At 47.7% G+C, this 22,847-nt stretch overlaps 2 protein-coding genes across 3 annotated transcripts; one reads left to right on the top strand and one right to left on the bottom strand.

The window, feature by feature from the left end:
- Window positions 1-7: 7 nt before the first annotated feature.
- LOC136289138 (carboxypeptidase A2-like) lies at window positions 8-7,349 on the bottom strand. Its single transcript, XM_066182621.1, has 11 exons — window positions 7,245-7,349; window positions 5,719-5,800; window positions 4,721-4,855; window positions 4,178-4,273; window positions 3,613-3,711; window positions 3,371-3,472; window positions 2,426-2,536; window positions 1,991-2,081; window positions 1,328-1,527; window positions 526-610; window positions 8-302 (listed from the first exon to the last, which is right to left on the bottom strand). The coding sequence occupies exons 1-11, from the start codon at window positions 7,307-7,309 to the stop codon at window positions 115-117; spliced, it is 1,254 nt and encodes a 417-aa protein (XP_066038718.1). The 5' UTR covers window positions 7,310-7,349; the 3' UTR covers window positions 8-114.
- A 4,631-nt stretch (window positions 7,350-11,980) lies between these two features.
- TMEM209 (transmembrane protein 209) lies at window positions 11,981-21,507 on the top strand. 2 transcript variants are annotated; one of them, XM_066182610.1, is made up of 15 exons: window positions 11,981-12,070; window positions 12,671-12,810; window positions 12,916-12,974; window positions 13,582-13,713; window positions 14,179-14,417; window positions 14,514-14,718; window positions 16,037-16,212; window positions 16,432-16,503; window positions 16,972-17,068; window positions 17,871-17,996; window positions 18,431-18,528; window positions 19,404-19,518; window positions 19,624-19,721; window positions 20,084-20,157; window positions 20,281-21,507. In XM_066182610.1, the coding sequence occupies exons 2-15, from the start codon at window positions 12,674-12,676 to the stop codon at window positions 20,333-20,335; spliced, it is 1,683 nt and encodes a 560-aa protein (XP_066038707.1). In that variant the 5' UTR covers window positions 11,981-12,070; window positions 12,671-12,673; the 3' UTR covers window positions 20,336-21,507. The 2 variants fall into 2 exon arrangements, with proteins under 2 accessions (XP_066038707.1, XP_066038706.1); XM_066182609.1 differs by having other exon boundaries at window positions 14,179-14,718.
- The last annotated feature ends 1,340 nt before the right edge of the window (window positions 21,508-22,847 follow it).

The raw sequence follows: 22,847 nt of genomic DNA, 5'->3' as shown, positions 1-22,847 counted from the left end.
CCACGGGGGGAAAGCACGGGGGGGTTTATTCAGCCATTTTTATCATTGCAGCCATCACAGCGCACGGAGGATCGACGAGCTGGCGCTGCAGGGAGCTGACTGCCAGCCCAGCTCTCAGGCAGACTTGTCCCTCACGTGCTCCATGATCCTCTTGAGGCCCAGCCAGGTCTCCTTGGCAGCTGGGATGATCTGGGTGGCGGGCAGCAGGAAGCCGTAGCGCCCCGTGTCCCTCAGCTCGAAGGCGAAGGAATATTTGATCCCATTGTCGTAGCTCCAGTCGATGCTGCCTCCGCTGGTTTGGTCTGCAAGGGAAAGGGAGATGATCCAGAGGGGTGAGCAGAGGAATGGTGGAGTTCTCTTGTCCTGCTGTTTGTGTTTTGGGGGACAAGGGTGAGGTTTGGCTGGGAATGCTCCGGTGTGAGCCACAGGAGCATTGTGGCTTCCACGAGGGACAGACCCTGAGGGGAGCACAGGGATTGGGGTCCTGGCACAGCCCCTCGAAGCTCCGAGTGGCCAAATACTCACAGATGGTTTTGCAAACGGTGCCCACTTGGAAGGTGGTGCCGTAGAGGGAGCGGATGGAGCTGGCGGCAGCTCTTCCCAGAGATTCCTGGAGGGGAGAAGATGAGGGCAAAGTCAGGAAGCAGCCACGCTTCCTGAGGTTAAACATTGGGATTTCACCAGAAATCTCCAAACTGCTTGGGGGATGATTCACACCCACAGCAGCCACAGCTTCCACGGCGCTTCTGGGAGCTGCCACTGCAGGTGAGTTAACTTCCAGCAGGGTCTGTAAGTGTTCATCCGGTGTTTCTCTCACTGCCTTGTCAAGGGAAGGCTCGAGAGATACACGAGAAATTCCCAAAGCGGTTTGATTGGATCTTCCAATGCTCCAAGGTCAACTTTGCGCTCGTTTCAGTGTAATGGGGGTTGGATGGAAAACAGAGCCGGGTTCTTTGTGAAGGAGGGGGGAAAGGCAACAAAGGGCCACAGGGGAACTGCATTGAGCTACAAGGACAAAACAAAACCCCCGTGAGGTGAGGGAAACTTCGGGATGAGCTTGAAAAAGCTGTGGAATTCTTCTTCAGAAATATCGAAACAGTTAATCCAAACTCAGACTGAAATTGGCTCCGACTCCAGAGCCCTTTCAGCACAGGGTTAGAGCAGAGACCTCCAGAGGTCTCTCCCATTGGAATTATGGATGTGAGATCCATATTTCCACAGAGACATTATTCCAGCCGTGATGCTGCTGTTAAGGAGGAGTATGGAAAGTACAGAAAGGCAGCTTGGACAGAAGAGAAGAAGGTAAAGCCAAGTCCTTCTGTCTCACCAGCTCGGCGTAATCGTCTGGCCTGGTGCATTTGTATCCATAGGGATACATCAGGAGCTGGGAATAACTGTGGAGGGTCAGGAAGGCCTTGAAGTTCCCGTGGTTCTTGATGAAGTCCACAACAGATTTCACTTCCACCTCGGAGTTGGCGCTGGGCCCGTGGTAGGAGTCGGAGCAGGGTTTGTTACTGGCTCCAGGACCTGGTGGAGCAAGGAGGGAACAAAGCTGTGAGCAGTGGAATTCCTGGGGGGAGGGAGGTCAGGGCAGACCCACACAAAGCTGGGCTTTCCTGCAGCCAAAGCCAGGCCTTAAACGCTGACAAACGCTCAAACCGCAGCGACGGGGTGTGAATGTTCCAGGGATGCGCTTCCAGATGATGCAACTTGGAGCAGCTTGCCCAGAAACCCAGGAATCCACATTCCTGGGGGTGTTGTGCGGTTGGATGGGGCTTGGAACAACCTGGGGATAATGGAAGGTGTCTTTGCCCGTGGCAGAGGGTGGAACTAAATAATATTTTGGGTCCTTCCAACCCAAACCATTCTGTGATTCCATGATTCCATAATTCCATGGTGCTGCCGCATCCTGTGCTCAGGGTGATTAATCCCCTTCAAAAAGGCAACTGCTGCTTCTGTGCAACAGGGTCCAGAAGCTTTCAATCCCTACCTCCAAAACCTGCATCCCAGTTCCTGTTGGGATCGACTCCCACGCAGACGCTGCCGGGAATCTTGGAGCGGGTTTTCCTCCACATGCGATTCTACAAGAGAGAAACGCTTCAAAAAGAAGCAAATCTGGGTGCCGGCACCAAAACTGCTCGCCAGGAGGAGCTGCCATCCGTCAGGGATTGATCCTAGGCATGATCCCAAGAGTATTTGGGACTGGCGAAATGGGCCAAGGGTCAAAATTCCAATGTATTTCCTAAAACCGGGGTATTTACAGGGGGTTAGGATGGGTTGGACAAGCAATGAGGATCTCTGTCTGCCCAACTCTTTGGGAACTCCCCTCGCAGCGTTAAGACTTTCAGAGCCCACCTCCCTCATGTTGATTATTTCCTCGGAAGAGCCAGGAATCTCACTGAGCTCAGACAGAGAGCTGACCCACCGAGGTGTGAGTGTACACAAATCCATCAGGGTTGGCCACCGGCAGCAGGAAAAGATCCATCTTGTCCAGCAGGGAGGTGATGGAAGCGTCTGTTCCATAGCCAGAGGCAATCTAGGCAGAGACAGAGCACGCCCTGCTCAGCAGAGCAAATCCTTCCCCAAAAGTTCATCCCCTCATTGTTTGGGACAGAGGAAAGGATGGATTTTGGGGCAGGGAAAGAAGGAACAACCATTGTCTGCTGGCTGTTGCTGTTCCTTATTATACACGGAGTGAATCTGTTTTATTATTTTATTCTGAAGACAGGAGGTCTTCAGAATAAAATGGAAGAGGACACCAAAATTTTCTCCTCCCTGTCCCAGAGGACAAGGCAAGGCTGGCGCTAAGACTGAGGTGGAATAGCCAGGTTGGGAATTCTCGGCTGTGCTGCACCGGGAGAACCCAAGGAGATTTTGGACTAAACTGTTGGGCACAGGGTGGCTCTTGGGGATGGTTCTGTGCAGGGCCAGGAGTCGGACTCTCCAACCCTCTGGGTCCCTTCCAGCTCAGCTTATTCTGTGGTCCTGTGACTTCTCTGGTGGCTCAGTCACTTCCAGCAGGATTTAAACCCTCATTTATAGAGAGCTGGAGATCTGGGCATTTCGTGGAAGGAAACCAACCCCGCTGCATTTTTCTGGGTGAGCAGAGCAAAGCAGCGAAAACAACCTCAAAGCCTTTGGTGATCTGTGTGACAATTCCACCCGAACCCGCTCCATTTTCTCCGCCTAAACCCAGCTGTTCTAAGGGGACAGAGCTTTCCAATTCCAGCCCGAGGCCGCCGCCGCGCCCTCAGGGAGCCGGCTGCTTTGGGAGGAGGTGAATTAACTGAACACACAGAGGGCTGACATCCTCTGAAACACCAGGGGACATCCCCAGGGCATCCCAAAGGTGCGTGGCAGCTGCAGGAACCTCGTTGGCGATCCACAGGGCGCTGGCCTGGGTGACCCACTCGCGGGAATGGATGCCGGCGTCGAGCCAGATGGCCGGGCGGTTGGAGCCTCCGGTGCTGAACTGGGGGAAATCAAACAGGAGCGCTTCAAACTCTGACACCTCTCAGCCAAGGGGCACCCCATAATAACAGACCGGGGGTGCTGTGGGCCGTGCTGTGTGTCGTTCCAGCCCGTGGGCGCATCCCGCGGTGTTTGCCGTACCTTCAGGACGTACAGGGGACGGTTCTCGTAGGATTCCCCGATCTGGATCTTTTCCACAAAGCTGTACTCAGACGCAAGGTGGTCCAGTTCTTCGTTGATCTGAAATGAAAGGCCATGAGGACATTCAAAGTCGTATTTCTGTGTCCTTCCAATTCCTCCCGGAGAACCGTGGGCTGATTCAGGTTGGAAAGCCCATCCCATTCCACCCCTCCATGCCGCTACTCCATGTTGCTCCAACCCGGCCTTGGACACTCCCAAGGATGGGGAAGCCACAGCTTTTCTGGGCAAAAAGTTCTTTTATTTCCCGATTTCAAGACCCTTTTATTTCCCTTTCTTTCGAAGGGTGGGTTTTGACAGAGTCTGCGGGAGAGTTTATGGAATCTCCATCAACACTGCTGGCCGATTGTCCTGAGCACAAAATTAATACCGCAAAAAAACAAACCCGCGTGCCAGAAAAAAAAAAAAGCTGCAAGGACATTTTAGGTCCTAATATAGGATGTTGGATTGGAGACAGAGAGGGAAAAGACCAGAAAAGATCAGAATGCTCTTCCCCTGAGGTACTCACATCATCCAGAGTGTGGTAAGCACCAAAGTCGAAGGTGCTGCTGCGCTGCCTCTGGGCACTCTCGGCCATGTCTTGCTTTTCTTTATCCAGAACATCCTAAAATAACATTCAAATGGTGAGAAGTGTCCGCTTCACTGGCTAGAAGATAAATAAACGAAAAGGCAACGGGTCAGTGATGGTTTAGATGCCCTTTGGGGATTACTGCTCATGAGGAAATGTCAGATTAGTGCCCAAATGGGTGATTTTCAGCCACAGCCACTCTCTGCAGAGTTTAGTCAGTGATGAGTAACTTCAGTTTTGGGATTCCCAAATGTCTGGGGCCAAAAGTCCACGTGGAATTCCTCAGGGGTTGGCAGAAGAGCCCTGCGGGGTTTATTGATGTCACTGCTCAGAGCGACACCGACAGCGATCCACGGATTGTCTTTGAGGAATAATCCACAACCTCCCCAGGAAACAGGAGTGTGGAAAAGCTGGAGCGAGGCCCAGCTGCGAATTAGTTTTTTCCAAAAGCTGTGAGAAAGAAGTGCCAGTGGCGTTGCCCACCTGCAGGTCTTCGATCAGGATGGAATATTCAATCCCCTGGGATTCCAGGAAGGCTTTCACTGACTGGACACTGGCAGCAGGAATTCTCACATCCACGGGCAGGGCAGGGGCAGAGGGGTTGATCCAGAAATCCAGCTGGGGAGAGAAAGGAAAACGGATTTGGTTCGGGGGAAGGAATCCTGCAAACAGCTCCTGCAGAGTTTGAGAAATGCTGATTTCAGCCCCTGCAGAGAGAGGAGCCCCGGAATGTTCCGTTCTCTGTGGCCTCACCACAACCTTGCACCAGTTCTTGTGATAAACTCGAAAAAACAACAAATACCAAGGGGCTTGTGGCATTTTTTTCGTTGAATTCTAGGCTTTGGTCACAAAAACAAGAGGACATTTCAGTTGTTTCTGATGGTTATTTTATTATTTTCCCTTTTACTAGAAATAATTTCGAGGAAAATTCCATATTCCATATTACTCAGGTAACACGAAATCCACTGTTTAAATTTCTCCTTTCCTCTCTCTTTTGGTGGGACTTTTCTAAATTTTAATTTCTAAATTGTTCATAAAATATTTTTTAAGCCAGTGATTTTAAAAAGTGACATTAAAAATTCTCCCCAATGGCAATAAGAACAGTAATAACGTGGAATTTTACAGCGTGTTTGCCTGCTTCAATACAGTATAGACCAACACATAAATTCCTTCCATAACTCTGGGAGACAAAACATTGCCATTCCCACTGGAAAAACAAGCTTTTCGACACTGAGATCAAGGTCTAACCATTCAAATATGCTGTAAACCCAGTCGGGGGAAAAAAAAATAAATCAATTCTGGCTCCCCTGAACACTCGAACTCGCAGGTCAAATTTAAAGTGCTGAGAGAGTAAATTTATTTATGGCAGCTGCCCCAGGGTGATGGGAACCTCCCAAATGAGATGCAGATGACCGGTTGTGAATGGTCCAAATCCCGCCCCGTGCGAAATATTCCAAAATGCGTCTGTGGCCGTCACCCACCTCCAGGTGTTCCAGCGATTCCAAAAGCTGCAGCTGCTTGACGTCCTCCTCGGTTTTGGTCTTGATTCGGAGAACCTGGTGCCTGCAATAGATCAGAATCTTCAGAACCAGCCTCAGGACGGGTGAACCGGTTCGTTCCTGGGGTCGCTAATTCCGTGTTAATCGCGTGTTAATCGCGCCTTTAATTCGGTGTCACCCGAGAGTTCAACCAACAACCCGCACCTTCCTCCTAAACCGGACAACGCGGATGGGTTTTAAATCACCAGGATCAATCCATCCATCAACTTTTGGGCAGCGACTTTGTGGGGGGGAAAAAAAAAATGTCGGGTGGGGGAAGGATCAAAAGTTTGGGGAGCGAAGATTAAAGGTGGGATTTGTTCCGCCTTCCTGCGGTTTAGTCAGAGGCTGCTGACACCCGGCCGGTGCTGTCAGACACCGGCAGAGGGTGGCTCGCATCATTCCAGGAGGGATGAATCAGCCTCTGGAATTGCCTCACTCCACTGGGCTGGAGAGATAAACCCAACAGCTGGGAGCTCAGCCCAGGAACTGCACAATTAGAACGAGGGAAATGATGTAAAAAAGGGTCTCGGCACCACGAGCTCTGGGTGTTTTATTTACAGCGAGAAGGGACTCGTTTACACCAGGTTTACACCAGGTTCACACCCGGTTCACACCAGGATCCTCTCCCTGGCCAGCAGGGGGATTTGAATGGAGTTAAATCAGCTCTGAAGGCACTTTTCCACATTAATAACTTACTGCTGCATTCTCCATCGCCGTAAGCTTTACATCAGGGTTGGATTCTGCCGTGAATTAACCGCAGCTGCTGAGGAGCGGATTCACAAGAATTCAGCCCAGGATTAAATGGTCAAAGTAGCCCCTCTTGGCTTTACCAATCCCTGAGCTTTGGGACATTCCTTATTTTATTTTTTATTCTTAATCCTTAAACCTTCACACACAGATTTACTCAACTGGAATTTAGTGCTCTCTTACTGCACCTTAGGATTTATTCAGTAGGATTTTATAATCTTTGATTATTAAGGCTCTTCCACGGTCAGTGAGGAAATACCCCGCGGGATGATTTTTGCAATGGAACATAAAGACAAACCTTTAGAATGTAATGGTTGGAGATCAGGATCTGAAATGCTTTGAAAGGAAGAAAGAGAAATAAGAAACTTGAGAAAAAAAAAAGGGAAAGTGGTGAACTTTGTGATCTGAGGGCAGGTTCTGGTCTTTCAGCTCTGCTTTTGCCGTGAGGTTCAGCTCAAACCAAAAGAAAATCAAGCCTTGGGCGAACAGGAATTGAGGATGTCAACTCCACAGCTGCACCCTTCTCCTAAGAAAACCCAAACGAAAGTAAAGGAAGGTTCCCTCAAACACCAGAGCAGCAAAGCAGCGAGAACAATCAGTCACAAAAAAAAACAACAACAAAAAAAAAAAATGTGCCCCGAGCAGATTTGGTGAAGCTGGAAAAACAACGAGCGGACACCAGCCCTAAACGAAAGGTTTTCCTCGAAAGCGTCACTCACCCAACGAAGGTTTCCAGGCACAGGGAAGCCCCGACGAGGGCGCCGAAGATCAAAATCAGCTTCATGTTTGCTGCAAGTTCAGCGGGGCCAAGCTGGCAAAGGGGAATTTATAGAGAGCTTTATTTTTCACATCAAACACACCTGATAGAACCTATCGCTCCATGTGATCGAGTTCTCACATTTATCGGAGCCTTCAAGGTAACCAGCAGGCAGGAGGCCGATTTCACCTCGGGAAACAAAAATAATAATAAAAAAAAATTTCCACTGACACATCCATACCAGGGCGGGGGAGGAGTCGGTCCCAAAGCTCCGACCACAAAAAAATGTGCGTGGCCTTTCACGTGTTCTTCGGGGCAGAGGAAAACAGGGACGGACTGAACCCATCCCTGCTCTCACTGGGGGTCAGGAGCTCTGCCAGCCCACTCGTGCTCGTGGGGATTTCGGGTTGTCCCTTCCTTGTTCCAAAGGATATTTGGGCTAGTTGTTATCCACGTGGGAGGGCAGACTCCAGCCTGAGCTTGGGGAATAAACTCCCGTGGGAACACCCAGCTGTGGCCGTCCCATATTTGCAGCGAGGGTCACAGGGCTGCTGGATAAAATTTTCTTTGATTTTTTTTTTTAATTTGTTTATCTAAATAAAAAGGTTTCTGAGGGGCAGCAAGGTGCTGACCCTGCTGTCACACCTGGGGACGAGACACGGGGCAGATGTTCAGCTGCTCCATCCACCCCAGGAGAACAAGGAAAGGAATTCCCTGAGAATTCCCTGAGGAAACTTTTAACGAAGATCTCGGTTTTTGTCAGCACCTCCCTGAGGAGTGTCCTCTCACCTCCACTCCCTACTCCTCCACGGGTGACCTGTTTTGTTCACACTTCCAAGAAAACCCTTTGTCTCATGTTTTGGGAACAAAGGGAGCCCCGGGCAGGGATTAGTCCTGGTTTGCTCTGTAGGATTGAGTCATCCTGGAACTGCTGTGTCTTGGGGGCACCGGGAGAACGTGCTCAGGTCTCTAAGGTTTAACCAAACCCAGTCCCTGCAGAAAAAAGATCTCCACTCCCTCCACTTAAACCAAATGACAGAAATGTCTCCCCAGAGACAGGAACCGTCACAGGAATTTCCTGCTCCTGGAGCTCTGCTGGAAGTCAATCCCCACCTGTAGCTTCCAGACTCCAAGATTTCATAAGGGATCAGCTGACTGTCCACACCCCCCACCACGGGTCACTCCTTGAAAACAGGAAGGGTTGAATTAATCTAGGGCAAAGTTAGAGCTCGTTTCATTACTCATGCTCCATTCCCACGTGGATTTAAGGGCTGCCAAGAGACCCTGCCAAACCTGACGGGGATCCAAAGTATCCCAAGCAAGCTCTGAGTGCCCCGATCAGCATCCTCTGCGGCCTCCACCCACTGCATTTCAGGAGCTGTATCCAAACCCAAGCCTTGGACTCACTGCTCATCCCCTGGAGGACCCCAGCAACGACCTCCTGAGGTCCTAAAGGCTCTGGAGATAAGCCCTGAGCCACGAGCACCCGTGAAATTGGAGAGAGAATCCAGGGCAGGGCTGGGTGGGATCTTGGAATGGAATTCCCAGAGCAGCTGTGGCTGCCCCTGGATCCCTGGAATGTCCAAGGCCAGGCGGGACAGTGGGGCTCAGAACAACCTGGGATAGTGGCAGGTGTCCAGGAGTTGGAACCGGGTGGGCTTTGAGGTCCCTTCCCACCCAAACCATTCTGGGGTTTGAAGAGGCTGCAAACATCCCCAGTGCTGACCCCAGGGTCCGAAAGGGGAGCAGGAGGAAGGCAAAGGTGACACAGCAAGGTAAAGGTGGGGAGAAGGGACCTCACCACAAGCAGCCGAGCCCCACGGGATCCAACCAAGAGGCGCAGAGCAGGTCTGGTGGCACTGAGCAGGTCCTCAGCCAGCTCCCAGGGCAGCTCCACAGGCAGGATGTCACCAAGCCCAGGTCCAAGCCCTCCCCTGAACCCACTGCAGCTCAAACAAACCCCAGAAACAATGGGGCTCGGTGAAATGCAGCACCCAGAGGCCGGGGAGGGTGGAGGGTGCGTGGGTGAGCCCGGCCAGGGCAGGCAGGGCCGTCCTGCAGCGTGGGCAGGGTGGGACGTGCTGTCTCCTGGAGAGGTTGTGGTGTCACTCAGTGACTCAGGGACACCCTGGTGACACCCCAGAGAGAGACGGCTGAAATCAGTCTCAGCCCAGCAAACCCTCTCCTCGCCGAAAATCGCTGTGTCGAGACAAAATTTCCCTCGTGCTGTCACTGAGAGAGGCCAGAATGGACACAAGCCTCCACCAACGACTAGAAAAGCCTCAAAAATTCGTTACATCTCAGTGGGGCCAGTCCCTTTGTTTAAAATCCAGACCCTTGGTTGTTGCTGCCTCAAATGATGCAAAGCAAGGTCCAGTGTTGGAACCCCTCCTATGATTTTTAGGAAAAAAAAAAAAAAACAAAAACAAAACAAACTTTTCACCTTTGGAGAGAAATATTTCACTGACGTGGCGAAAGGGCTCCACTGGCAACTCGTCTCATGGATAATCAGAGTTAATTGGCCGTAACGCCGATTTATTTTGGATTACTGATGGGGGAATTATTATTTCTGCAAATCACCGACCGCCTCCACGTCCCCAATCCACACTGGAAATGCCCAGGATAAACGATGAGCAGGGATTTCAGGATGTGCTTTACCACTTGTCCGCTCAGAATTAATTTTAGGAGCAGAACAGAAATTTTAGGAGCAGAACCCGTAGTTTTGACGCTTCTGGAAAAGCTGCAGCTTTGTGTCAGTGCAATAATCACCCTGGCTGCAGTGGAGCAACGTATTTCCAACTCAGTTTTCCTTAAATTAGGAAATCGGGAGCTTTACATTTGGAGGGTTATCCTCACACGCACGCACACAACCCTTTCCATTTACAGCATTTCAGAATTTCTTCAGATTTCTGTAAAAAAAAATAAATTTGAAGTAGCGCAGGTGTTGGAAGTGATGCAAACTTCCCTCGATGGTTTTTTAATTGCTCATTTTAATTACGAGCAGCATCCCCTTTTAAACGGCACTAGTAAGGCTTCTCCACGGGCCTTTGTTATGACTTTGATCTCTAAATCATCAATTTAAATTTGTTAAAACTGACGAACTTCAATGGACAGACCCAAAGAATTTGAAGAGCGGGCACGTGGGATCTTAAATTCCAGGATGCTTCGAGGGTATTGGAGTAACCCGAAAATTAGAGGAAATCCAGGGGACTCCATGTCTGAGTCGTGGATGAGATAACAAAAACATTAAGATAACAAAAGATAAATCATTTGGACCAGATCAGGGTGAAAAGGGAGGAAATTAATAGGGAACACCGTGCTAATTAATTAAGAGTATTTAGGACCAAGGAACACTAATTCGCTTTTCACAATGTGAAAAACGAGGTTTAATTTTTTTTTTTTTTGGTAAAATTTGAAAGGTTTAGGAAAAAGATAACAGGAGACAAAGTAAAGGGTTGAACAGTCGGGTGTTTGGCATTTAGTTAAAAGCACGCTCATTATTTTGGGGGATTTTTAAAATATTTTTTTTTATTACATTAGCCTGTTGCATATTTCTGCATTTTTATACTTTTTTATAAATTAGTTTATATATTCTAGGAGCTGTTTTCTATGGCTTGTTTTTGGGTCTGCTTTTTAAGGACATGGGTATTTTTTGGTTTTGGTGGGGGTTTTTTTTATTATTACTTTTAGTTTGGGCTTTGATTTATACTTTCTACAGATGCTGATATTTAATGTTAGAATTGGGAGTTTTATTATATGTTCAATGGATCTTATTTGAACTAAGCAGACAGTTTAATTATAAGCATAATTATATATTAGTTATCTCGCTATTAAGTTTTGTTAATAGCAGAAACGAAAACTCTCTTCATACAGCAATTTTAACACCATGCACGTTATAAATGCGCATTATAAAACTGGCTTTTTGCAATCGCGCTGTATTATGCTTTGTTAATGAAATTTTAACAAGGGATGAGTGTATTTTCTGATTGTGACACAATGTAAGCGGTAAGAGGACTGAATTTTTTTTCTTTGTAACATCTAAAACTGACCAAAGCCAAAAATTATGAGGGAGAGGTCGTCACCTTATAGCCCTGCAGGAAAGCTGCTGGATTTCTGGGTTTTTTATTAAAATAAAACCAGCCAAGACCCACGTTACCAAGACAGAGTGGAGCCGCTCACAAAGAAATCTATCAAATAAGATAATTGAGAATACTTGAAACTGAAAAAAAAAAAAATTAATATCTATTAAATATGTAAAACAACAATTCTTAAAAACACAGTAATTTTTTTTTAAAAAAAGTGTGCTTTCTAGTGAGGCACCCCAGCTGGAACGTTTGCTCTTATGTCCCCTAATTGTCTATTTTTAATTTTTATTAAACTCATAAAAATTTTAAAAGAGAGCACAACTCTTTTTTCACATGCACACAGCATTTATCTCAATATCTGCGAAAAGCCAAGAGTATAATACGAATTTCTAACAACAATAATTAAACAATTTAACTATAAAGATAAAAAAATAACAACAGAGCGAAACGTGACCCCGTGAGGGCTTCATCACCCCCCCCAACATGGCGGCTCCCCTCACGCCCTTCCCGCCAAAATCCGCCCTCTTAGCCACGCCCCCTTAGCCACGCCCCTCGGCGCCGCCGGTGACGCCACGCGAGCGCCCGCGCAGGCGCAGAGAGCGCGAGGCCGCGGCGGCGTGAGGGGAGCCGAGAGCCCCGGGCGGGAAAAGGGGAAAAAAAACCGGCCGGGCTTGAGGGGAGAGCGGCACAGATCTGGGGAGAGGTGAGGTGGAACGTGGGTGGAGGGACAGAGCCGAGGTTTGGGAGGAGGACGGGGAGGTTTGGGGAAGGGGGAGCGGTGAAATTGGGAGAGGAGAAGGGAGATGCGGGGAAGGGCAACCGGAGAGGTTTGAGGAGGAGGAGAGGGAAGGTTTTGCGGAGGGTGGTCAGAGGGGTTTGTGGTGAGGATCGAAGAGGTTTGTGGTAAGGGAGAGGAGAGCTTTGGGGTGGGGGGAAGGTGAAGTTTGGAGGAGGGGAAAGGAGAACTTTGGGGAAGGGATCGAGGTCTGGGGGAGACGTGAGGGCTGCCTGCCTGTGACAGATTTTATTTCCTTCACCTAAGGTAGTACTGGGCATAAAGGAGAAAATAAAATCTGTGGGTTTCATATGACACAAAATACTCTGTTACCTACTGAAATAAGTGACAGTTTTGGATAAAACCACTGGGCTTGCCTGGAGGAGGCAGGAGCTTTCCCTCCTCCTTCTGAAGAAAAATTATTCAAAAACGAGGGAGAAGATGGACACTGCTCCTCAATAACGTGGCTGAGAATCTTCCTGCCGAGTAACAATTCACAGGTTTTGCCTTTTTCCTTTGTTCTCACAGACGATGACGCCGAATAAGAGTCCAGACACTTCCCTCATCGACCTGGCTGTGAAGATGAGGAAACAGGCTGAGACCAGGAAGGTGGTGCTGGCCTGGGGGCTCCTCAACATATCCGTAGCAGGCATGATCTACACTGAAATGTGAGTTAATTGTTCAAACCAGCAAAGATTCCGCTGCGTGGAGCCCTAAAATATCCCCCAGGATGGAATTTCTGCTGAATTCTCCCTTCTTGTGTTGCTTTTCAGGACTGGGAAACTCCTAAGCACATATTACAACATCAGCTGCTTCCCACTCTGGTACATTGGTGAGTCTTTGCAGCATTTAAATCCAATTTCAGGGTTGTTTTTTTTACTCATTTTTATTACGTTTTTAAGGCAGGTTTGGTATTTTTTTCTGTTTGTGTTTTAAACCAAAACTTTGCTTTCTGTGATCTCCCTTGAAAACTGCTGGAATTCCGTCTTTGTAGTGGCAGATAAGGAGTGTTAACAGCTTTTTCTCTATGGTGAAAGGGCAGGAAGGATTTATTTAATGCATAAAAACTTCCTTGATGTGTAGATCAGAGAGATTTATTTTCCTGCTGTGTTGGGCTCTGGGTGTTTTACAGCAATTCAAGTTGGTTTCAGAGGAGGAGACTCTAAGCTCTATCAAACAGGTTGGAAAGAAGCAAGAATCACGAGGTTTCTTTTTTTTGGAAAATAACAATCCCAGTTTAAAAATTAAACTTTAAAGTGTATCAATGAATTTCAGCAGTGAGGAACATTATCTCTGATGGTTCTTGCCTAAGAAAATGAAGAAATCTGAGATTCTTCCCCCCCTAATAATGACCATTTTTTTTAACAGACATACCTCGGTTTTGGAAATAATGTTAACTTTTGTTCAGACCATGACAGGAACTCGTTTGTTTCTTGCAGAATTTGCCCTGGCAGCCCTGTTCAGCCTCAATGCCCTGTTTGATTTCTGGAGATACTTCACCTACACAGCAGCACCAACCAGCTTGGTCACCAGTCCCAGCCAGCAGATCATGGGCTGGCTGCGCAAGGCAGGTGGGGAATAAACCCCCTTTTTAATCTTTTTCCTGGGTTTTTTTGTTGTTGTTGTTGTTGTTGTTTTTCCAGTTCTGGGTTATTTATTCTGAATTCTCTCCTCTGACTAGAGCTGTAAACTGAGCTGGGGAGTTTGGGGTTGTGCAGGGCCGGCAGTTGGGCTCGGTGTTGTTCCTCATGCTGTGGTTTAGTTTGTGGCCATTTGAGGTGGAAACTAAGTTGTGTTTTAGATAACTGAGACGTAAGTCAGTGTGGTAAAGATGAGAACAGTGAAGGAGCTGATGGAATATTAGAGAATCTCCCCCACAGGGTTCATTCTGAGTTGGCGCCACTCAAGTTTTACCCGAGTTCTGTAACCACGGGGTTTTGATTTTCCCTTTTACCATCTCTAAAACTGCTTTAACCACCACAGCTGCGCGTTTATGACCGTCCCCACATGTAACCCTGCTTGCTCTTCCCTTGCAGCTGTACAGATCACCCCTCCCAGGGAGGCAGCAGCCAAGAGGGTGCTGTCCCTGACCCCGTCCCCGCCCATCCAGGGCCAGTGTGTGCTGAGCTACAGCCCCTCCCGCTCCCCCAGCGCCAGCCCCAAGTTCTCTGGGAGCTGCCTGAGTGGGTACAGCCCCCAGCTCCAGGCTCTGGCAGGGGCCAGCCCTTCTCACAGCACCTCTGTCACTTACTCACCCAGCGGCAGCTACACTAAGGTAATCACCAGGGTACATCTTCAAGGCACGGCTCGAGCTTTGTTAAAAAAAAAAAAAAACAAAATAAAACTGAAATTTTTGTCGTTTTCTCCCAAGGCTTCCAGCTTCAGCCACTCTCCCAATGGATCTCCCTATTCCGTGAGTGTGGGGGCTGTGGACAGCGCTGGGATAAGGTCTCACTACCGATTCTCCCCCATCCTGTACAATAATTCCACCTACAAGGATGACTGCATCACAGATGTCAAATCCCTGGACACCTTCCTGAGGAACGAGGAGGAGAAACAGCACCGAGTTCAGTTAGGTACATTGAGTGGGTTCGGTGGGAAAAGGTGTTGATTTTATAAAAAAAAAAAAATTAAAAATGAGCTTTTGTGATGAGAGGAGTACCAGTGAAAAGGCCATTCATGGATCATCTGTGGGCTTGGGCTTGCTCCTGGTGAGGAATGGGGTGTGAGGTAGAGCCCCATTGTTTCTCCTTCAGGCAGTTTTCCTCCAGTCAATCCTTGGAACGGGATCTAAGCATGGGAGTGCTGGTGGATTATCTCTGTAGCAATTGTTGGCTGTAATGGACTGAGATAACCTTGATAAGAGGGCGATTTTATGCAGATAAAGGGGCTGAATCCACTAAATTTTTCTCCTGGATTGGGACAATCGAGATAAGGATAAAGGGGATGAATCCACTAAATTTTTCTCCTGAATTGGGACAATCAAGATAAGGATAAAGGGGGTGAACTACACAAAATAAGTTTTTTTCCTGGATTGGGACAATCGAGATAAGGATAAAGGGGGTGAATCCACTAAATTTTTCTCCTGGATTGGGACAATCGAGATAAGGATAAAAGGGGTGAACTACACCAAGTAAATTTTATTCCTGGATTGGAACAATCAAGATAAGGATAAAGGGGCTGAATCCACTAAGTTTTTCTCCTGAATTGGGACAATCAAGATAAGGATAAAAAGGGGTGAACTACACCAAGTAAATTTTATTCCTGGATTGGAACAATCAAGATAAGGATAAAAGGGGTGAACTACACCAAATAAGTTTTATTCCTGGATTGGAACAATCAAGATAAGGATAAAGGGGCTGAATCCACTAAATTTTTCTCCTGGATTGGGACAATCGAGATAAGGATAAAAGGGGTGAACTACACCAAATAAGTTTTATTCCTGAATTGGGACAATCAAGATAAGGATAAAAGGGGTGAACTACACCAAATAAGTTTTATTCCTGGATTGGGACAATCAGGGATAAAAGGGGATGAATTATCACCCAGTAAATTTTATTCCTGGATTGGGACAATCAAGATAAGGATAAAGGGGCTGAATCCACTAAGTTTTTCTCCTGAATTGGGACAATCAAGATAAGGATAAAAGGGGTGAACTACACCAAATAAGTTTTATTCCTGGATTGGGACAATCAAGGATAAAAGGGGATGAATTATCACCCAGTAAATTTTATTCCTGGATTGGCACAATCAAGATAAGGATGAATGCCGTGTTTCTGCAGAGTGAATCCGGTGTATTCACTCAACACTGACCCGTCGTCCCTGCGCTGTTTGTTCCACAATTCCTTGGCAATAATTAAAAGTTCACTTTTTTAATGAATGAATCCTTTTCAGGAAGCTCAGATTCCAGCTCTCCCTCCAGCAGCCCGACGTTCTGGAACTACAGCCGCTCCATGGCAGACCACGCCCAGATCCTGAGGAAGTTCCAGTACCAGCTGGCCTGCAGGTCCCAGGCTCCTTCTGCACACAAGGATGAAGCTGATCTCAGCTCCAAACAGGCTGCAGAAGAGGTAAATTCCGCAGGAAACCAAAAATGCCAAGAGGGAGAGATTGGATTTTAAAATGTATCTGTGCAAAGGTTTGGATTTGAGCTGGGTCAGGACTGGGGGGAGGGGGGAAATATTCCTCCAGCATTCAGCCAACTCCTTCGTTTTGCAAACAGCAGGAATTGTCACGGCCCCTAAAAACTCTGTGAGGTTTTTATATGGATTTAAGAAACTTTTCCACAGGTTTGGGCACGGGTGACAATGAACCGACAGCTCCTGGATCACATGGACTCCTGGACAGCCAAATTCAGGAATGTGAGTCCCTCTCCGAGGAATTCCAGGGGGAGAGGGAAAATTCCTCCATGTCCCTGAGATGGGAAGGGTTGCAGTGCCTGGCCGAGGGTTGGGGTGGTCTGTCACACACAAATCCCACAAATTTATCGTGTCCCTGACATCCTGAAACAACCAGGAGAGGGATTGCATCCATCCCTTTAGGGCTGGGATTCATAATCCTCTTTCCTCATCGTCCAGAAAAGCTTCACCTGACCCAGGTGTGTTTTCCCAACTCCTGTACTTTGAATTTTCTGTCTTTTCAGAAGCTGTTAAAGGGGCACTTAAATTCTGCCTGGCTTGATAATTAAATTAAATTAAATTATTTCCCTTCTTGATCGGCTTCAGTGTTTCTATTAAACTGCTTTGTGGTCGTGGTGGGGATGGTTGTGGGGGTTTATTCAACATCCCTTTTGCTTCTGACCTTGAATTTTCCCCTTTTTCCCTTCCCAGTGGATCAATGACACCATCCTGGTGCCGCTTGTGGAAGAGATGGAATCTGTGAGCACTCAGCTGAGGAGGATGGGCTGCCCAGAGCTGCAGATTGGAGGTAGGATCAGCCTGGGAATTCCCTTGGAATGGCTGTTAAGAGATCAGTTAGGTCTGGGAAATAGTTTTGTTCCATTTCTGCTCTGCTTTGGTGTTGTCTTCGTTCCACCTCCTGCATTTCATTGAGCTGGGAAGGTTTTCCATAATACTTCTATAAATGTCAATGCTTGGGCACTTGGGTGAAATTCTCAAATGCCTCTTTTTTGCCATTAAATTTAATTTTACAGCTCTAATTATCGTTAATGATAGTTGATTATTCATGGGACAGAAAGCACTTCAAAGACAGATGTGCTGTGAATTCTCAGTGCCTCCCAAAAGACTGGCTCTCTCCACTTTTCCAACTTCCTCCTTCAAATCACCCTCTTCCTGAAAGAGCTGGGGTTTTAAAAATTCTTGAAATTAAGAATTTTAAAATTAAAATTAAGGGGTTTATTAAAATTTTAAAAATCCTGACGGACTGGGGTTCTGCTTTTCATGTCAGGTTAAGATTCTATAGCAGCTTCTCCTGTTGTTTCAAATTAACTGAGAAGTTGATTTGATGTGCTGGATTTTAATTAAATTCCTCTTTTTGGGTCTTTCTTAGAGAGTTTCCTCAAAAGCTACAGTTGCAAAGCGCTTAAAAACCCCCGTAGCTGCCGCTTTTAAAGAAACTTTCACTTTGTTTCTCTCTGGTGCTCCTGCTGGTTCCTTGTAGCTGCTGTGAAGGAGATTTGTGCTACTTTGTACTAACTGAGCTGCTCTTTATGGGTGGTGTGAGGGAATAAAATGTTTCCCAGCCCCGGGCTGAGTGTCGTGTGTTGCAGAAGCCAGCATCAGCAGCCTCAAACAGGCAGCCCTGGTGAAAGCTCCTCTCATCCCCACCCTCAACGCTCTGGTGCAGTACTTGGATCTCACCCCAAACCAGGAATATCTGGTGGAAAGGATCAGAGGTTCGTGGTTTCTAAACATTTCCCTATTGCGGTGAATTTATTGGTTCTGTGTCACTGAGGAGCTGGATCCCTGGAATTGTGTTGGACAGGGCTTGCGGCCACCTGGGATAGTGGGAAATTTCAGTTTCCCACCAATCCAAACCATCCCTTAATTTCCTCCCGCCTGCTCCGAGTCCAAAAGGATTGAATTGCTCCATTATAAACAAACAAAAATCGCCCTTTAACTTTACTCCTTTTATCAATACCTTCCCTGATTTTTATCCCCATTTTCTACCCCACAAAACCCCCTTTGTTGAGACACATTTCCAGCCCTCAGGAAGTTAATCAATCTTCAGATTTTTTTTTTTCCCCCATTTTCTACCCCACAAACCCTCTTTGTTTAGACACTTTTGCAACCCCCCAGGAAAGCGAATAACCGTTGTTGTCACTTCCAGAACTTTCCCAGGGAGGATGCATGAGCTCCTTCCGATGGAACGGAGGAGGGGATTTCAAGGGTCGCAAATGGGACACGGATCTTCCCACTGACTCCTCGGTGAGTTTCCAGGGACACCTGGGATTTTTGGGGGGTTTGGGCAGGATAGAATTTGGAGGGAGCAGCCAAGGAAATCTTCGGAGGGACATGGGAAAATCAGGAAATTGGAGCTTTGCAGCTTTTCTGCTGCATAGTTAAATTTCATTGCTGGAAGCGGAAAATCAACCTTGAAATAGGATTTGATTTTCTGCTTGGGAACGTGGTTAAAAATACTTGGAATTGTCCAGCTCTGAGTGTCCTGATAAACAGGTACAGCTCAAAAATGCTGTGTTTAACTAAAGAAGCTTTTTATATTCATTCAAGGCTATTAGTAAAATAAAACCCAAATGGACGATTTCACATTTTTATTAATTTTAGAGCTCCAAAGGTGCATCTCCCAGATTTTTTAAGATGTGTGGCATTTTTTTTTTCCCAGCAAATCTTCCATTTTCCCTGTCTTACAGCTCCTGTTTGGTGTAAGGAGCACGGAAAGCACCAGATCCCAGCTAATCTCCTGATGTTACCCACAGAAAACATTGAGAACCCTCCAGAAAGGGTTAAACAACCCTCAGGCTGCCCCCTGGTTTTCTGGATGCTCATTTTATTTCACAATTTTTGGCATTCCTAAGGCTCAGCTCAGACTTTTCCAGTGATTTTCATGAGGGAAAAGGAGAAGTTTCCTTGCTGGCGTTGGGGTGGGCAGAGCTGTTTTTTCACCTCCCGCTATTCTCAGCCAAATCTGAAATGGGGTGATTTAGGCACGAAGCTGCTCCTAAACCTGGGGTTAAACCAGCATTGTAACCACAGATTATCAAAGACTGGGATTAACTCCTGGGGGAGGAAACTTGCTGGGATTTCGGAGGCCATTCCAGTGAGATTTGGTTGTGTTTGCCCAGATCCTGATGCACGTCTTCTGCACTTACCTGGACTCCAGGCTCCCTCCTCACCCCAAATATCCCGATGGCAAAACCTTCACTTCCCAACACTTCATCCAGACTCCAGATAAACCAGGTACTGGGCTGGCCTGGAGCTGCTCTTTTCCTCTGAAACCAGCACCTCTGAAATCTGTCCTTTGTTTCTTTTTTTTTAATTTTTTTAAATTAATCTTTAATTCAGACACTTCAAACGAAAACGTGTTCTGCATCTACCAGAGCAGCATCAACCCACCCCACTACGAGCTGATCTACGAGTGCAACGTCTACAGCCTGCCCAAGGTACAGGGGTTTGTTCTCCTCCTGCCCTCAGGAATCATTTCCAGGGCTGATTTGTTGGTTCTTTTTTTAAATCCTAGACACATTTTTTATCGATTTACACAGAGGCTGGTCCAGCTTGATCTTTGCCCAGCACGTGGTACTTTGCTGCTGGATGCTACCTGTGGTATCTGTTTAGGAGACAGGAGCTTCCTCTTAGTAATTTTATGCCAATTTATTGTAAAACCCCAAATCACAATCCCTGGTGGGTGTTGTGATCCCTTAAGGCCCCCCCCCCTAAACCGAGGGGAAGTTCCAAACTAGGGAAATTCTGAGATTTTTAATGGTTTTGATTTCTAAATCCTCGTGTCTCTGTGTGGCTCCAGGGCAGGAACAACATGTTCCACACCTTGCTGATGTTCCTGTACATCATAAAGACGAAGGAATCCGGGATGTTGGGGTAGGTATCCCGTGGCGTCAGACCAAAACCACCGCGGTGGGGTGATAATTAACGGTGTTAAAATCCAATTAACAGCAGCTTTTTAATCGAAATGGTTAATTCTGATCCCTTTGGGTTCTGCAGGCGTGTGAATCTGGGTTTGTCAGGAGTCAACGTCCTGTGGATCTTTGGGGAATAACGGGACAACGCTGCTCTGAGGGATGAACTCTGACCTAAACATGGATTTGCTGCAAAACAGGAGAATTAAATTAAAGCTCGGAATTCAAGCTGAGAATTCAAGCTCAGCTTTGGGGACAGGGGGAGGAAGTGCCTGTAATTCCCATGTGGGTTTTGTCAAGGAATTCCATAGAATATTTCACTGTGGAGATGCTCCTGTGAATGAACTCCAGGCAGGAATTCTCCTTCCTGCTCCTCACCTCAACCAGGCTTGTTTAAACCGAGCTTCACTGATCTCAGACTAAACCGAACCAAACCTCCTTGGAGGGTGCAGCTGGAGCAGCCTCCCCAAGGCTGGGAGCGCCTGGAAGGACAAAACAGCTTGGACAACTTCAGGATCCAAGAAATTCCGAGTCTGGAAGCTCAGATTCAGTTTTGCTTCATTTCATTCTGCATGATTAAAAAAAAAAAAAAACCCTGATTAATTTTATCCCTGATTATTGGTGTAATTGTGATTTCTGACCCCTCAAGATGTTCCTGCAGCTGAAAAGGAAGAAGAAAACCACGTTTGTCTTGCTGAGTTCAGCGAATGAGAATTTTGCTTTACGTTTTGGATTTTTATTTCCATCGTTTTGTACAAAACACGCGTGGCCTCCCCTCTCAGGGAACCTTGTGAGCTCTGAACTCCCCAGGTTCCTTCCCTGCCACCAACTCTCCTCTGCCTTTGCTTTTGAATTCCATTTTCCTTCAGCTTTTTTCCCTGGACACCACCTGGTTTGGGAGTTTTCTGCACCTTGGTGGGAAAACAGGGGAAAACACTCCCAGGTTTTTAGGAATGTCTATTTTTTTTTTTTTTTTTTTTTTTTTTTTTTTTGTAAAAACACTTGGATTTGCTTCAAATCAATCAATATTTGTCAAATTTCTCCTAGGGGCAGGGGGAGAATTTATTATAAATTCTGGTAAATGAGTGTTTTAGAAATGTGTGTAGAACCATAAAAACGTGGAATCATTGTACTGTATTTTTTTACTGATGGGAGGGAAAGGGGAATTTTGGGAACTTTGCTGGTTTTTGCTATGAACTGACTGGGTTTGATGACTTTGTCTCCCTTCCCTGGGGGACCGGAGTTTTTCCCAAGGAACTGGTAACAAAATGGCTCATTTGGTTCTTGCATTAAATGAGTTTGTTTTATCAAACACTTTTTTTGGGGTTTTTTTTTCCCTTGTGTTCAGCATCACAGCCATGTAGCAAAGAGGAACGTTCAAGAGCCAGATTTAGCCGGTTTTACCCCAAAACTCCTCCCTTCAAAGACACCACAGCTCTGTTAGAGCTAAAACTAAATGTTCTAAAAACTTGAAGTGCAGAAATCTCTTCTTACACCAAAAACTGGGGATCCCCAGGAAGAGCCCATCCCACAGGGCCACCCTTGGGTGCCCCAGCATGTTTTTGGGGTCCCCAGAACCCCGTATCCCTCTGTGCTTCCAGGATCCTGCACAGCCTCTTCCCACGCAGCCCCCCCCAAATGGATCCCTGTGCACCCCAAGAGATCACACGTCAGCCCCCCCCAAAATGGATCCCTGTGCACCCCGAGAGATCACACGTCAGCCCCCCCCCAAATGGATCCCTGTGCACCCCGAGAGATCACACGTCAGCCCCCCCAATGGATCCCTGTGCACCCCGAGAGATCACACGTCAGCCCCCCAAAATTGATCCCTGTGCACCCCGAGAGATCACACGTCAGCCCCCCCAAAATGGATCCCTATGCACCCCGAGAGATCCCACGTCAGCCCCCCCAAAATGGATCCCTGTGCACCCCAAGAGATCACACGTCAGCCCCCCAAAATGGATCCCTGTGCACCCCAAGAGATCACACGTCAGCCCCCCCAATGGATCCCTGTGCACCCCAAGAGATCACACGTCAGCCGCCCCCAAATGGATCCCTGTGCACCCCAAGAGATCACACCTCAGCCCCCCCCAATGGATCCCTGTGCACCCCGAGAGATCACACGTCAGCCCCCCCAAAATGGATCCCTGTGCACCCCGAGAGATCACACGTCAGCCCCCCCAAAATGGATCCCTGTGCACCCCGAGAGATCACACGTCAGCCCCCCAAAATGGATCCCTGTGCACCCCGAGAGATCACACGTCAGCCCCCCAAAATGGATCCCTGTGCACCCCGAGAGATCACACGTCAGCTCCCCCCAAAAATGGATCCCTGTGCACCCCAAGAGATCACATGTCAGCCCCCCCAAATGGATCCCTGTGCACCCCAAAGCATCACACACCCCAAGAGATCACACATCCCAGTCCCCGCGCACCCCAACACCTGGCCCCTCTGCTCCCCGTGCACCCCAAAACACCGCACACCCCGCTCTTCCTGCACCCTAAAACGCCGCACACCCCGCTCTGTCTGCACCCCAAAACACCGCACACCCCGCTCTGTCTGCACCCCCAAACACCGCACACCCCGCTCTGTCTGCACCCTAAAACACCGCACACCCCGCTCTGTCTGCACCCTAAAACACCGCACACCCCG

The sequence above is a fragment of the Chamaea fasciata genome, unplaced genomic scaffold, assembly GCF_029207755.1.
Source record: "Chamaea fasciata isolate MVZ Bird 193981 ecotype frontalis unplaced genomic scaffold, bChaFas1.0.hap1 SCAF_5, whole genome shotgun sequence".
NCBI lineage: Eukaryota > Metazoa > Chordata > Aves > Passeriformes > Sylviidae > Chamaea > Chamaea fasciata.
Note: the sequence above shows the minus strand (reverse complement) of the source record. Positions and strands in the feature narration are given on the sequence as shown.

Excerpts from the sequence above, each read along its gene's own strand:
- LOC136289138 (XM_066182621.1), bottom strand. The coding sequence starts at position 7,309 with ATGAAGCTGATTTTGATCTTCGGCGCCCTCGTCGGGGCTTCCCTGTGC. Across the intron at positions 2,537-3,370 it reads CCCTGTGGATCGCCAACGAG|ATTGCCTCTGGCTATGGAAC; the intron begins GTTCCTGCAGCT and ends GTCTCTGCCTAG. Across the intron at positions 2,082-2,425 it reads TTGTGTACACTCACACCTCG|AATCGCATGTGGAGGAAAAC; the intron begins GTGGGTCAGCTC and ends TCTCTCTTGTAG.
- TMEM209 (XM_066182609.1), top strand. The coding sequence starts at position 12,674 with ATGACGCCGAATAAGAGTCCAGACACTTCCCTCATCGACCTGGCTGTG. Across the intron at positions 12,975-13,581 it reads CTTCCCACTCTGGTACATTG|AATTTGCCCTGGCAGCCCTG; the intron begins GTGAGTCTTTGC and ends TGTTTCTTGCAG. Across the intron at positions 13,714-14,178 it reads GGGCTGGCTGCGCAAGGCAG|CTGTACAGATCACCCCTCCC; the intron begins GTGGGGAATAAA and ends CTTCCCTTGCAG.